Genomic DNA, 16218 nt, shown 5'->3' with positions numbered 1-16218 from the left:
AAAAAATGGCAGTTTAAGCAGCAGACTCGCCATGAAAACAGAATTTACTTGCAGTACAAAATAAAAACACCAAGTAAATGATATTAAACAAATATGTGATTATAAAAACTATTGACTAATGTATGTCAACAAGGTTTTATAGAGCTAGATTGGTAGTGTTGTATTGGTTGAAATGAATCTGGTCATTTAAACTATACTGGGAATATTGTCCTTCATTACTTTTGTTATTAACATGTTGAAACTCAACATTCTCCTCAACTGTGAACTTGTGATTGTTTGTTATCAAATGTTCTGCAAAGTTAGATTCCCCATTTTGTTTATTCAAATTTCATTGATGTGATTTGGATAGCAAATAAATTTAATTGAAACATTTCCGAATACAATATCAAGTGAAAAAGACATTTTTATTTTAAAAAACAGGTTCCACAAATCACAGTTAATAGCTGCTTATATTATAAGAAATATTGCTAAACATATGAATGACGATAAGCGATGTGCCACTTTACAATGATACATTCTTTAGAATGATCGCGGTTTTTCTACACATAGTAGAATCATCAGTCCGGCGTTGGTTTTACTCGTAGTTTTTCAATTTTAGATTCTATTAGTGGTATGAGAGGTACAACTTCGGCTTGTGGTTTAATAGAAACTGAAGGATCCTAAAAAAAAGCAAACCAAACACATTTGAACGACAAGACAACACCAAGTTAACAAAAGAGTTGCCTCATTTCCTGACTGAACTTGCAATCACTGAAACGGGATAAGTACCAACCAATTGGACTTGCTCTGTTTTATAAATTACTAGCAGGTAACCCGTGCTCCGCAAGGGTCCAATTTTTTACTCGACACACTGAAAACTTAACGTAATGTAATCTTGAAAAATTGAAAATAGGTCTATAAAGATCCTCAGTTGAGAATCTATATGAAAAATTCTAAGTTGATCAGTCGACGTGATGATGCGTCAAACATAATTTTCCTTTCCCGTACGTGTATAAGCCAGTTCTTTCCTTTATTATAGTACAGATGTGAAAAAATGAGTCATTCCAATAATAAAATCGCATTCAAATTAGACCAATTCAGTTTGCCACTTTTACTCTAATATTGTAAGAGATAACCAGTGGATACGTACTTCAAACTCTAAAAATGAAAACTCATCCATGATAGCTGTATAGAGTAAATAATTCCTATAATTTTCAATTAGTTCCAACTAATTACTTTTTTCAAACCTTGAATCAAATTAATTAAAAATTACTGTATCTCAATAAAAGGGTTCTAAACGTATTCATTTATTATGCACGACCTTGCACCTGCAAGAATAATCTTTTTTCAATGCATCAGAAATTTTGTTCTATCAGAAGTACCTATCAGCTTCGGCAGATCTTGTTGTCCGGTTAATCTGGCAGATACCAGAGATTTCAAGTTATATTGCTGATCAATTTAAACACTCACCTTCAAATCGCAAACTTTTGCTTCTCTGGCATTGATTTCTCTGATCACAAAATCTTTATCAAACTCGTGGAATATCCTAGTATCGAACGCTCTAATAAGAACATTATCGATCCGAAGGAAGAATCTCAACAGTACGAAAAATCCCCATTCCATAACTCTCTGTAAAAAAACCAAAAACAATATAAATTGATACATTTGGAATACAGTATGAACAACTGATTCATTAGTTTTTTTTTATTCTTTATTCACTTAGAATATATACACTAGCTGGACTGCAAATAAAACTTTCTGTGCTATTTTTTAAACTATCAATTGTTCTTTTTTCTGAAAACCCCTGGGGTTTAATCAATGGAATTTCACAGGAAATAAGCAAGAATTCAACTCTATCTTCAATTATATGAATTACAGTTTAAAATACTAGCCATATTTTTTTAAAAAACCTCAAGTTTGAAGAATTCTATTATGCATTAAACTATATCTTCCTTATTTTATCTATACTATATCATTTTATTGAATGTTCACTCCAAATCATTCTGAGGGTAATTTTGTCCTTAAAAATCTAAGACTAACTAGACCTTACTATGTTAGATTTTTAGGAGCACCTGAAATAATTGGTATCATTTGCAAGTGTTTCATCAGGTCCTCCTACATACTACCGGACCTGAGCCTAGAAAAAAATGGCCGCCGTATGTGGTGCTCTTATAGGAATTCCTACTAAGAAAAAATCACTAACCAGCTGTTAGAGAGCGTCTCAGTTTATCGAAATCTCAGTTCGTCCAGTTCCCATTTAAACTAGCATTGCCAGCCACCACTTACGGCGGGAATTTTTTTCGTAGGCGCAGGTCCGGTATATAGGAAGTCCTGGTTTCAGCAATGAAACCAGTTCTGCTGCTTCAGCTGCCTTCTTATTTTTGAAAGCATAAATTAGCTTGAAAAATAATACCAATTATTACAACCAACCATGTTATCTATCCTATTTCATATTAATAAAATTATTATTTACTATTTCAATTAATGCGAATCATTATAGCAACTTGTTTGTAACATCCTAATACCTCCTATGGGTTCTCAAAGGGAGTGCCTCAGATCTGCGAGATTCCAATTTGTCTAGCGTATAAACATAAACTAAAAGGTTCTGTTCAATTAGGTTTTAAAGGTTAAATGAAAGGTTAGGAAGGTTAGGTTTTGCTTTTAGGGCCGTTTGCACAGTATAGATTGCTAAACTCGATTAAGTTAATCAAGTTTAAGTTAATCTGAAAGTTTAAACTTGAATTGGTTTTCTCAGTGCATTTACTAATCCATTTTAAGTTAAACTAGTTTAGCGTTAAGTTGGTAATAGATTGTCATCGTTTATAATATCAGGAAGGCTGATTTTTACTGGAAATTTGTTTTGATTTGTTTACAAACCATCAGTAAATTGAGGTTATGTACCGGTAGCTACTATTTTAGTATTTTCTTGTTCTTGTTCAAAATCCACAGAGCTGTAAGCTGTACGGTTATAAAAGTGAAAAGCGATCAAGAAATTCTTTTAAAACTTATGTTTAGTTGGCACCAGAAAATATATTTTAGAATGTAAGATAAAATAGTTATTTGTATATCTAGAGTGAAAAGTACGACTTTTTCTCCCTGTGGGAAAAAGTTTGAAGCCCGAGGCGAAGCCGAGGGCAGCAATTTTCCTGAGGGAGAAAAAGTATTTTTCGCTTGTGATGTACACTACATTTTTCCTCCATCTACATTTTTTTTATAGAAACTGCAAATAAAATCATTCTAATAACTTACGTATTGGTGACAATGATTCCTAACAACATAACCTAAATCTAAAACCTAAAAACCGGTCGTCTGATTGGCACTGCCGATTGTGCTATCTATCGGCAAAAGTTGTAACAATTATATCAGCTGAGCAGCTACCAAAAATGGCTGACTCCAGATCACGCGGTTCAGATTTGAATTGCAGATCAAAAATATTTGTTGGCTGGTATTTTGAATAGAATAAAATATTTTTAAAATTGTATAAATTTTTATCGTCTACTAATATTAAGAATATAATAATTATCATACAAACATATATTTCATGAGTTGATCAAATTTCTGGTTGTGGTATTGAATTCAGTTGACTCAATGACAGACACCTCTATTATGCTTCTTCATCTGAGCTTAGACCTTCTAACCTATTACAATGCAAGTTTCAAAATAGAGATGCTCCCCATGTTATTTAAATGGAGTCACTTTTACTCCCTAGGGAGTTTTTCTGTTTTTTACTACCGAGAGCGAAAAAGTGACACTTTAGTATTAGGTTTCAGGGAGTAAAGTAAGTACTTTAGACAGTAGGTGGAGGAAATAGTTATTTGTGCATCTAGGGACTAAAGTGCAACTTTTTCTCCCTGAGGGAAACTGTTGTCGCCCGATGGCGTAGCCGAGGGCGACAATTTCCCTGAGGGAGAATAAGTACTTTAGTCCCGTGATGCACACAACATTTTTCCTCCACCTACACCAATACCTATAACAATGAATAATTTTACTACATCTTCACGCTTTCACACTATTTCAGCTCTATTTCGATTGTTAGGTTATGTTCAACCGTTGGTGGATATGAAAAAGTACACACCTCTAACGTCATTAGAGGTGTGTACTTTTTCATATCCACCAACGGTTGAACATAACCTAACAATCGAAATAGAGCTACTTATTTCCTAGAGCTAAAATATTCCAAAGATCGAAATAGAGCTCTTTTACTTTTCCTCTACCGACCACGACAGTGTTGCCACATTCCTCATTCTTCAATCGCGGCGTTGTCGGACTTCTTCCCATGTTAATCTTATGGGTTTATTTTTACTCCCTTGGGAGTAAAAGTGATCACTTTTCCCGCTGGGAATTATTTTTAGTCCCATGGGAGGAAAAGTAGTACTTTAGTATTCGATTCCAGGGTGTAAAATGAGACTTTTGATAGTAGGTGGAGGAAAAAGTTATTTTATTAGGCTTGAATCTACTACGGTCTTCCTCGTTTATTAGAAATTTCTCGAAAGCAATATATCTCAGTTATGTGTCATTAAAAACATGTTTTCTAATCGAAGACCACTGTTAAAAAGTGTAACTGTTAAGTGTATGATTGTAATGTGTGAAGGAGGCAAAATGGGTCTTTACCTGTTGCCTCCATGAATAAAATTATTTATTTATTTATTTAAAAATCGTCTTAATTTCTATCAAGTGGTTTATTCAATCAAAATACTAAATTGGCAGTTGCTTTACTCAAGCAAAACCGTTAAGAAATTTTTCTATTATCCCAGAAATTTAAATCATTTGTTTTTGCCCAATTTTTCTCAGTTTTAAGATTTCTTTGCAGTCATCTTTATCGATCGCATTAGAAACTTCTATCAATTCCTCAAATTCAAATAATATTAACATTCAAATAATAATAATAACAACAAATAATTATAATAATAACATTCAAATAATAATTCACTATAACCTAAATTAATAATTATCGTCTACAGAAGCATTAAAAACAACCGTCGAAAAATAATTTACTATCAGCTTTTTCCCCATCAAATCTTTACAGATGTAAACTTAATCCAAATTATTTGGTTTAAACCTCCTGCTTTGGAGGTTTAAACTTTCCCAGAGTTTAAACTCAATACAGAGTTTAAACTGATACTGCGCAATCGGAATTTTAGTTTAAACCAAAAAAATCCAGATTTGGTTCAAGCTTTAGCTTAAACTTACACTGTGCAAACGGCCCTGATATTATGCTTATATTAATTGAAATTTTTGGATATTTTTAGATTATAAATAAAAATAACAAAAAGTTGAAATACTTGCACATTTCAGATATCGCACGTATGACCTTTTCAAAATAGTTTATACATTTTTTCAACTGACTAGGTGTAGGTAGGGAAATTCCATTCTGACTTTTGAGGGGTCACGGGTTTCCCCAGCCCTCCTCTCGAATGGCGTCCCTGATTCTGAGTTCTCTAAATCGTGGAAGAATGATGAAATTAAATTACAACCCCATGTTCCTTAAATTTTCCACTTACAACTTTCACAGACAGCTGAGCAATCCCGTTATCATGAAGTTCGTCTTCGAATAATGTGAGTTCATTGAAAAACAGTATTTTGTCTTTTTGTTTGAGACGTTCGTAATCAATCTCTTCTTTGCAGTCTTCAATCAACCAGTCACCGACCAAAGTGCCTTGATAATCAGTAGTGAATGTCCAATCGAATGGAAGTATTTCTTTGTCTGTTAAACCCGTTGAAAGTCTGTAACAAAAATTATCGTTTGAGAGACAGTTTTATTTGTAGTATTTCAAAAACAGAAAATTGAGTTTACCTAGTATGAAGATTAATTTGTTTTCATCTGTAGAATACTGCTGTGTATTAGAAAATACCTAACTATTTATCAAATTTGTAAAGTTGGTCAAATAATTATCTTGAACTAGACAACATAGTTAGAGGCAAGATTTATGAGTTCATAATCAATAGTAAGATTGTATGAATAAGATTATTGTTCTGATTTTTGAAACAAATAAAAATTTGACATGAAATAGAAACTATCAAGAAATACATTCAAGTTTAATATTAATTCAGTATAAGCACAAAATAGGGGAAGAAAATGGTTTTTTTACTCCGTGGTATAAGAGAATATAAAGTATTAGTATGCAGTTGAATATGTTCAAGCATGAACTTTTTGAATTTTAGTGGCAATACTTTTGAAATTAGCCTTTCATCATTATACAGTTTTTTCCAATTCTACTGATACTAGTTGAATGAACTATTATGATCATGGTATGTGATTCATTTGGACACTAGTGTCTTTGTCAGTACCAGTACTCTGTACCGGTAAATGACCGCAAATGTGGATGCGCTCATGAGAATTCAAGCATGGTTATTAGAAGTCAAGAAAACTGTAAAGGTCATGCGCATTATGCATGTTTGGACTATAGGGCCTACTATGGGAGGTTACAGAGCTCGATCGACCGTCAGTGCGTAGGCCTATTTTATGAAATCAGTTCTTTTGACAGGAGTCCTCTTAATTTGGAAAAACTGACTGAATAGTTCTTTTTTGAACTATAAAAGTTCTTTTTTGACAAATAGTTGTCAACAACTATTTTTGATGACACTTCAGTCTAATTCAGTGTCGTCTAAAAGTGTTCATAAAGGAATTATTAAGTAGCAGTTCGTCATGGAAAGTGAAATAGATGAGTGAAAACTGATTGTTGGTCGAGCTTTGAAACAGGGCTCTTTGAAAGATGTGCACCTCGCTTTTGGGAACTTTTTACTTGTGACATTTTTTCAATTATTTCGATCTGGATACTATCAACTTTCCAAAATGGAACAAATTTCAAAGGGAAAAACTTTTATCATGTTTACTTTTTGCGATATGAGACCTCTAAAGTTGATATCTCTAAGATCCATTTCCGAATTGCTATAGTGAGGTCCACATTATAATGGCAGTATTTTGTTATCATTGTCTATCATTCTACAAAGCAGATAGCGCTATCCTTTTCTAGCTCCTTAACGTTGCCATATCGTTTTTCAACAATGTAGTAATATAATAATGAACAAAATATTTAATCTCAATTATAAAAGTTTATTATTCAATAATTGAAAAATATTTTTCTTGAAGATTAAAATATAATTAATCATTCAAACAAGAATGAACAGATAATATTTAATCAGATATACCACCATCAGCTATCCTCTATAGAAGGCAAAGAGAAGGCAGAGTATCGGCAACGCTGTTCTATCTTTCTCCACTGCCATTATAACTTGGACCTCACTATAGCAAATAAATTGAAAACATTTTTGATGATAAATTCTCGTAAGATATAATTATCTGATGATGTATTTGATATTAAATAAAGTCGGCGATTTACAAGAACTTTGTATAACCCCTTTGTTTATGCCAATGGCATCAGTCAAACCCCCCTTTACTTGCAGACGAATTGTACTATCCACGTAAAGGCTCTGTAGAGATTGAATTCGTAGTTAATTTATTTATTTATTAAAATCGTCGTCTTCACTTAATATTTATGTTGACGACATGTTATGCACATGGAACACTTTTGTGGACTCAGGTATACAGCTCTCAACCCATATTTTTGTGAATTCAATTATTTATGCGGATCACTTAGTGATAATTCAGAGAAATGAAGATTCCTTACAAAAATTAGGTTTCATGTTCGACAGTTGCTGAAAATTACAATTTGAGAGTATCAGTTATAAAAACCAAATCAATAGCTTTCAAAGGAAAATATCCAATCAGAACCAAAATAGAATTGAACGGAAAAGTAATAGAACAAGTGAAAAATTTCAACTATCTTGGTAATGATGTAGCATATGATACAGATTGATGTGTACAATAAAATTTTAAAGTTTCAGAAAATATGTGGTCAATTAATATACATAGAAACCTCAAAAATAAAACAAGACAAGAAACGAGAATAAAGTTTTATAATACTATAATTGCAGTTCCAACTCTCCTATATGGAAGTGAGAATTGGATTCACACACGTAGAATGGACAGTCAAGCTGCAGAAATGAGGTTTTTAAGGAGTATATTTGGCTGCACTAGAGTGGATAGAATAAGGAATACTGATATAAGACAGGTTTTATCGGTTGCTCCTCTGCATGAAAGAATTATACAAAATAGACTCAACTGGTGCAGTCATTTGGATAGAATGCCCCTTGAAGTCCAAAACTATGGACCTACTGGAAAAAGAGATCTAGGAAGGCCAAGAAAGAGATGGGTACCGGAACATGTCGATTAATAAACCTAATCCCTGAAGTGAAGATGATGTATTTGATTTATCAGAAAACAATTCTCGGCAAATTTATTACATAATGAAACATACCCACCCCACTTCAAGTTATTTTGAGGTATTTTCTAAAACTAGAATGAAGTTCGCTAGAGTTGATATTCTGAGAAATCAAATATATCATGAGATGGACAATATATCTTGGAGGATGTATCCTCAAGAATTTATTTGCTAACGAATCAGAGATGGATCTCACTCAAGATATTAACTTTGAATGCACATATCTCAAAAAAAAAATAAAAACAAGTTCTACTAAAAAATTTGGTAACTTGATGTTAGTATCCAAATTGAATGTTCTGAATTATTTAAAAAATGCCACCATTGAAAATTTTCCAAAAGCGTGGTGTACAGCTTTAACAAATAATTTTGTTGGCCAACGAAATGAATGATTATGTATTCGCAATTTGAGGTCGATTATTCGAAGCGTTCTTTAGTTACGGTATAATGGAAGCAGTTTACTCCGTGGTTGCGTTGATAAGTGGATATTGCTCGTAAAAATTAAGCATGAGCTTCAAGCGCCAGCAACTTCCATTGAATGGATTAAAGATCCAATCTACTTGAAAATCCCACTCCACTAAATGAAAGACAAAATCGCCAGGGGTCGCTAGAATTGGCTAACTCTATTTCGGTATATAAATGATTGGATCTTATGTAAAATTTGCTGATAAATCCAATAAAACTAGTTAGAGGTTAGTAACTTTGATGGTTATTGAAATAATACACATAATATTATGCCGAAAACCATTATTTTCTCCCGTTAAGAGTTGTTAAACTTGATTATTTGATTGTTAAACCAAGTATTTAAATTGGATGAACTTAAATAATGAATATAACATTTTCAATCACCCAATAGTTTGAAATGCTGCGATACTTCCATACCTCAGGAATCAGGATCGAAAGGAGGCAAAAAAAAGAAAAAAATACTATCAATTTTGAAGAATCAGTGTTTTGATTAAGCCTCGTTTAGACTATTTAACTGTTATAAAACAATTTTATATCACAAAAGTTACAAAAAATTACATAACTTTGTTATAAAATAAAAAATAAACATTCTAAAACAAATAAATATAATATTGTCTTATAACATTACTGACTCAGAGTCTCAGTCAAGATGGATTATGGACTCAATGTAGTCTCTCATAAGAGTATCTAGTATGCCCATATCCGTTCACAGTAGAATTTTTAGTATGGGATCATTTTCCGAAAATTAATTGCTACAAGAATAGAACTTTCCACTATGCATTTATGCAATCCAACACCTGGAAAGTGAATGTAGCCTATGCAATCATAAGGGGAAATTTGTTTGAAAATGATCTGTATATAACAGAATTTTCAGCATTCAAAAATACAAATTAATCTAGTGAATGTCGATTCCCTGCCTACTCCTCCCCACAAAAAAAACGCGTTACATCATAAAAAACAAGACGATGCAAACTATAACACATTTGTGTAATTCAATACTAGTCCAGTCAACGAAAGATTATAGAAGGAAACGTTTGGAACACAATTTTTGATCCCACAACACTTTTAAGGATAGTAAGTAGGTAAACATTACACTAAAGTCCTCACTCCTACCCCCTGTGTTAAGGGGGGGGGGGGGTTAAGAGTTCCATATTTTGGTTTTTTGCATATTTCTTGAACAAATTCGTCTTTCGGAAATTTTTGTCAAATACAAAATTAAAGCTTACGAATTAGCCTACAAGTTTCGTCCTTAAAATTTTTCCATATATCTCTTAGTTTTCCAGATATTTTTATGAGCTCTTGAAGGAGTCACATTTTTAAGGAAACCCTTCCAGCTCAGATTTTTTCATCTTTTTGGCCTTATAACTTTTCCACGATTGAATGAAAAATTCTGTGCTAATCATGAGCCTATAGAGCACCTTATTCTCTTCAATTTCATGTATTTTTTCATTATTTTACGCATCTCCCCTCGATTGTTGCAGCCATTATAGTGTTGAGTGTAAAAACTTCAGTTCAACAACAATAGATCAATTAATTGACAGGGAAATTTGGAGGGAATGTTTGGAACACAATTTTTGACTTTGCAGCGTAGTTGATACTAGTTAGGAGAACATATCAGAAGTCCCCATCCCTACCCCATTTTTTGAAGTGATGAGGGTGATTTAAATGTTGCATTCTTTAACTTTTTGCTTCCATGCTTATATCTTTGCAACCATGCGTTCAACCAAGATAACTGCTCTAAATTAAGTTTGATAAATTCTCTACAATTCCTGTTGAGTGGAGTTTTGTGATATTTCCAACAGTTTTCGAGAAATCCGGTCTTGAAAGTGTGGAATTGTTGGAATAACAGGTTTTCATCAAATTTTTTAATTTTTTTTATTCAAAGATATAGAAAAAGTTGTGAATATTGTAGGAAATTATGTAAGCTTCAATGTTTTATTGAACAGTCATGTCCGTAAAATGTATAGTTTTTGAGTTATTTGCAAGAAACCAAAAAATGGTACTTTTGAACCACCACCACCACCACCCCCTCAGCTCAGTGGGTAGAGATGGGGACTTTTGATATGTTCACCTCCTTACTACCCTAAAGAGATCCGCAGGGTCAAAAATTGTCTTCCTAACTTTTCCTTCTATAAACTTTTTTGAGCATTCATTGCCTGGACTAGTACCGCAATGTGAATGATGAGGAGACAATGAGGAAAGGAGAAAGGTGAAAACGATGACGTCATAATCAGTGAGTTCCGAGTTAGCGACTTCCAAAGTTAGCCAATTCCAATTCTCCACAATTTTCTGGCCAGAATCAGCGGGTTCTAGAGTTAGCCAATTCTGTCGGCGACAGAATCAGTGAGTTCCTAGCCAGTCACTTCCACAACCACAGTTAGCCAAATTCCAGTTAGCCAATTCCGCGTTCCCATCGCCAGGTTATCACATGAAAAGTAATTCTACTATAAATACCGGTTCCGGCATGAAAACCTGACGATTTTTGAGGGATAATAATTAAAGTGTCTTTCTTATAATTAAAACACGTAATAAATCAAATTAAAGATCAAATTTTGCAATTTACAGTGAATTACATAGATTATTCAAAACGTTTTTTTATTTGAAGATTATATCATCCAAACGATTTCCGTTACTTTTCACACACTCACTTAACCTAATTCTAAATTTTGCCATTGTTCGCTCAATCATCACTTGTAGAATTGCTTCGATTTCTCATTGGATGACTTCCTTTATTTCTGTGGATTATTGACTGCCCAATAACGGTAATTTTCTTTATTCACAAATCCCGACAGATGAAAAAGCCCATGACCTCCTAAATACACAGGACCTGCGCCTGTGTGAAAATTTAGGTAGAATGGCGCCGATATTTGGTGGGGTTTCAACTCAGCTGACACTGGTATGTTGCCATCAGATTTTAGTTTTTAGTTGTAGTTAAGTGAAGTTTGTTTACAAATGTCACGGGCTTTATAATATTTACGAGTTTTATAATATTGATCAATTATCATTTTATTGACCGAGCGAAGTAAGGTCTAAGATTCAAGTCGACGGTTTGGCATTTCTCTTAATGTTTAAATGTTTGAATGTTTAAATGTTTATATGTTGCGCATTTACGGCGAAACGCGGTAATAGATTTTCATGAAATTTGACAGGTACCTTTTTTAATTGCGCGTTGACGTACATACAAGGTTTTTGGAAATTTTGCATTTCAAGGATAATATAAAAGGAAAAAGGAGCCTCCTTCATACGCCAATATAAGAGTAATAATCAAACTATAGAATTATTCATCATAAATCAGCTGACAAGTGATTACACAGATGTGTGGAGAAGCCAGTCTATGGCTGTATTTCCATAAGGTCTATAGTTTCAATCAGGTACTTGTGAATGAGAATAATGCGTGAGATCTACTGTTCACAGAACTACTAGTAATTATTTAATATGCAATAGAGATTCAAATTGGATTTTTTTAGTATTCAAAGTGTTTAGTAAATGTTTGATAAATTTAAATTGTGAATAATTAAGTTTTAAGAATTCAAAATGTATAGTGAGTGTAGAGTTTTCGAAGTGTATTCAGTGTTCAAAGTGTTTTAATCAACAATAATTTTATAATATTTAACCGCAGCCTAGATTAATTTTTGTTTATCATCCGTAACTCAACATTTAGCTTTATAACAAGTTAACAACATGCTACAATGAGTAGGCCTATGAACAGTTTTAATTGAACATGCCTAGAAATTGTTGTGTCCCTGGGTGTAAATCGAACTATATTATAGAAAAAGCCCCTTAGTGACAATATTTACTTTTACCAAAGACAAAGAGCTGAGGAAAAAATGGACAAGGTGTAGAAAGATTCTAAACTCATCAACAATTTGGCTGTGTGTATCAATCATTTTAGAGCATCAGACATTATTAAAGAAGACAAGTTTTTGTGTGAAGATGGTTCTTATGTGACTGTTCCAAGAAAAAAAGTAAAACTATGTGATGGTGCCTTCCCTACAATTTTTCCAAATCAACCTTCTTACAATACAATTAAATCGTGTGTAAAGGTATTGGGCAATATATTTCTGAACAACTACTGCAACATGAAGAATAATAATCAGTTGCCCCAGCAAGCAAAGTCGCGAAAATTGAGAACATTGAATTCTTAGGCTAGAATAAAATAACGATAATTATAAGCTATGTGCATGTGAATTGCACTTGAATACTATGTGCATGAGAATAAATAAAGTCCAGTTACCCTATCAAATGATTACTTCTTTAATAAACCTTTAATTAAATTAATTAAACTAATCCTTATTTGAATTCTTAAAAATGATTTTAAACAGTAATAAGTTATAAGAGAGAGAGCTGGAACCTAGCTGATGGCAGTAAGTTAATCCACCAAACATGGCGGCCATCTTGTTTTTATGCTCAGGTCCGGTATTTAGGAGGTTCAGAACCGCTTTTCGGTGGTTCAGAACCCAACAGCTGTACGTCCACTCATCTCATTATTATTCCCATTACCCAAGCATCCGGCTAATAGAGCTTATTTTTATGAGCTAATCACCCTCAAAAAAAAAACTCAAATTCTAATTATATTATACTTATCACTCAACTAGAAGTTATTTTTGGTAATTTTTAGTAAATTTGGCCATTTTCTCAAAAATTGATATTTTTAACAAATTTTTGTATTATTGAATGAACAATACCATAAAGTATCTTTGGAAATTCTTACCGAATTTGAAATGATCTGTCCTAAAAATTTTAACTTTATGCGCTCTAATCTAAAAAATGATCGAAAACTTTCTCATTTTATAGCTTGATAGTAAACAAATCATGGTAGACCATGAGCTGTTGTTGAATAAGCTTGGATTCTATGGATTTGTTGGTAGTACAGGGAAATTTTTCGTGTCCTATTTGGAAAATATATATCAGTCAGTTAAATTGAGTAATGGGAATTCACTGGTATTTTCAGCATGGAAAAGAGTAAAGCAAGGTGTGCCACGGGGCTCCGTGCTTGGACCGACTCTTTTCAATTTATTTATAAACGACCTGCCAAATAATATAGATGGCAAGCTCATTTTATATGCCGATACAACGGTTCTGGTTACTGGTAAGAATGAAAGCGATGTTATGATTAGGGCTGAAACGGCTATGCATCAACTCAACAATTGGTTTTGTCATAATGCATTGAAGTTGAATATGACTAAATCCAACTATATCAGGTTTGCCGTGACGGGACATCATGCTGAACCTTTAAACCTGAATGCTTCAAATGGGAGGGAGTGCTTGTCTGTTGAAGTGACTAGTTTTCTTGGAGTGGAATTGCAAAAAAAAACTATGAAATTGGATAAACACTTGGAAAAACGTATAAAACAGCTCTATCATGCACTTTTTGCGCTGAGAACTGTGAGGACTGCATCCACTATAAAGACAGCTCAGAAAATGTATCATGGATATTTTTTAGCCCTAATACGCTACAGCATCTTCTTTTGGGGAAATAGTAAAAATAACTTATATACAATATTTAAGATGCAAAAGATAGCTGTTCGTGTTTTGGAAGGCTTGCGGCCATCCAATTCATGTAGGCCCATTTTTAGAAAATACAGGTTTCTCTGCACTTCCTTGCACTTCCTTGAGACTGTAAATTTTGTCTTCAGAAATTCAGAGAGATTTGAAGGAAATGTAGTTTGCCATGGCTATAGCACAAGAGCAGAGTTCAGCTGTATATCAGTACCCCGCTCACAGACTGACACTTTTGCAAAAAGGACCATATTATTCGGGACTCAAGCTCTTCAATTGTCTACCTGAAAGAATATGGTTATGTGGTAGTCATAGGCTTTTCTTGTCTTCAATTACTAATGTACTTGAGGAAGCGTGACCTTATACAATGGAGGAATGTTGTGGTGCCTTCACACTTTGAGTTGATACAGATGCATACACTTTGCATAGGAAAATGTTCATGACATATTACATGCCATTCGAGCTCTGCTCAGATTTGTGGCTTCACGTAACAAATGACAATAATAATAATAATAATAATAATCGAAAAAGTTTGAAAAATATTACCAGTGAGAAGTTTTTTAGCCAGTCTCAAGATAACCTATGGATATCCTCATAACATATCATATATCCTCATATTATAAAACACTTATTGAAATGGGCTGCTTTTAAATTAATAAAACAAAATAAAACTTGTAGTACCCTTTATTTATTAAAAAACTTAAAATAGTTGAACAACTAGTTTCGGTTCTAAAACCATCTTCAGGTTCTAAAATAAATAAATAAAATTCAATAACTGTTTACTAATTGATATAAAACTGAAATATGTTTAAATTCATATGACTAATTATTTATGTGAAAAATTTTACATTGGTCAAACACGTAGATGTTTTCAAAAAAGGTTCAATGAACATATTCAGGCTTTAAATTCAAAAAATACTACTCAAAGATCAGCGTTTGCTGAACATTTAATTGAGAATAATCATAATTATATCAATATAAATTCTAATATGAAAATATTAAGCATTGGTAGGTAGTGAAAGTAATAAATTAAATGTAAAAGAAGAATTTTATATCTATAAAACTGCAAAATTGAATAGGAATAATTTAATAAATATAATCCAATTTGACTTAAATAATCCTATTTTTGATAAAATTAAAATGAATAAATAAAATTAAAATTTTGAAATATAAATTTTAATTTTATTTATTCATTTTTAATTTTATCAAAAATAGGATTATTTAAGTCAAATTGGATTATATTTATTAAATTATTCCTATTCAATTTTGCAGTTTTATAGATATAAAATTCTTCTTTTACATTTAATTTATTACTTTCACTAAAAAAATAAACTAACTTTCACTATAAATTTAAATTTAATAACTTTTACCATAAATAATTAGTCATATGAATTTAAACATATGTCAGTTTTATATCAATTAGTAAACAGTTATTGAATTTTATTTATTTATTTTAGAACCTGAAGATGGTTTTAGAACCGAAACTAGTTGTTCAACTATTTCAAGTTTTTTAATAAATAAAGGGTGCTACAAGTTTTATTTTGTTTTATCCTCATATTGTATATCAATGTATAAATAGATAATCCCCAGAGGACTTACATTTTTTGTATATTTTAAATCATTCACCATGCGCCACATTGCCTGGTTTAATTTTTTGCTCAACACTAGACAAAAACGCTTACCTCGCTTCTTTCCATTCTTGAGAACATGCGATTTTCAAGTTCATTTTGCCGTTATGAACTTTTTTCAATGCATCCATTGCGTTGAATTCTATTCTTCCAGAATTTTTATAATTCAATGAGAGGACGTTATTGGCAAATACCATGTCCGGAAGATGTGGTAGAGCAAGCTCTTGGTTGAATCTAGAATGAAATTAATATGATGACGCAATGTATTTTAATTTCAGCTTAGAAATAAAAGCTGGAGTTTTATGTTGTTCTTACGTATCTTATAATTGATTTGTGGAATCAGTTAATCATCAATTATTATATGATTT

General features: G+C 32.4%; 1 protein-coding gene across 1 annotated transcript; it reads right to left on the bottom strand.

The window, feature by feature from the left end:
• Positions 1 to 557: 557 nt before the first annotated feature.
• LOC111046398 (TIP41-like protein) lies at positions 558 to 15981 on the bottom strand. The gene is made up of 4 exons (XM_039422803.1): positions 15905 to 15981; positions 5481 to 5703; positions 1450 to 1608; positions 558 to 659 (listed from the first exon to the last, which is right to left on the bottom strand). The coding sequence occupies exons 1-4, from the start codon at positions 15979 to 15981 to the stop codon at positions 558 to 560; spliced, it is 561 nt and encodes a 186-aa protein (XP_039278737.1).
• Between the last annotated feature and the right edge of the window lie 237 nt (positions 15982 to 16218).

The sequence above is a fragment of the Nilaparvata lugens genome, chromosome 3 (assembly GCF_014356525.2).
Source record: "Nilaparvata lugens isolate BPH chromosome 3, ASM1435652v1, whole genome shotgun sequence".
Taxonomy (NCBI): Eukaryota; Metazoa; Arthropoda; class Insecta; order Hemiptera; family Delphacidae; genus Nilaparvata; species Nilaparvata lugens.
Note: the sequence above shows the minus strand (reverse complement) of the source record. Positions and strands in the feature narration are given on the sequence as shown.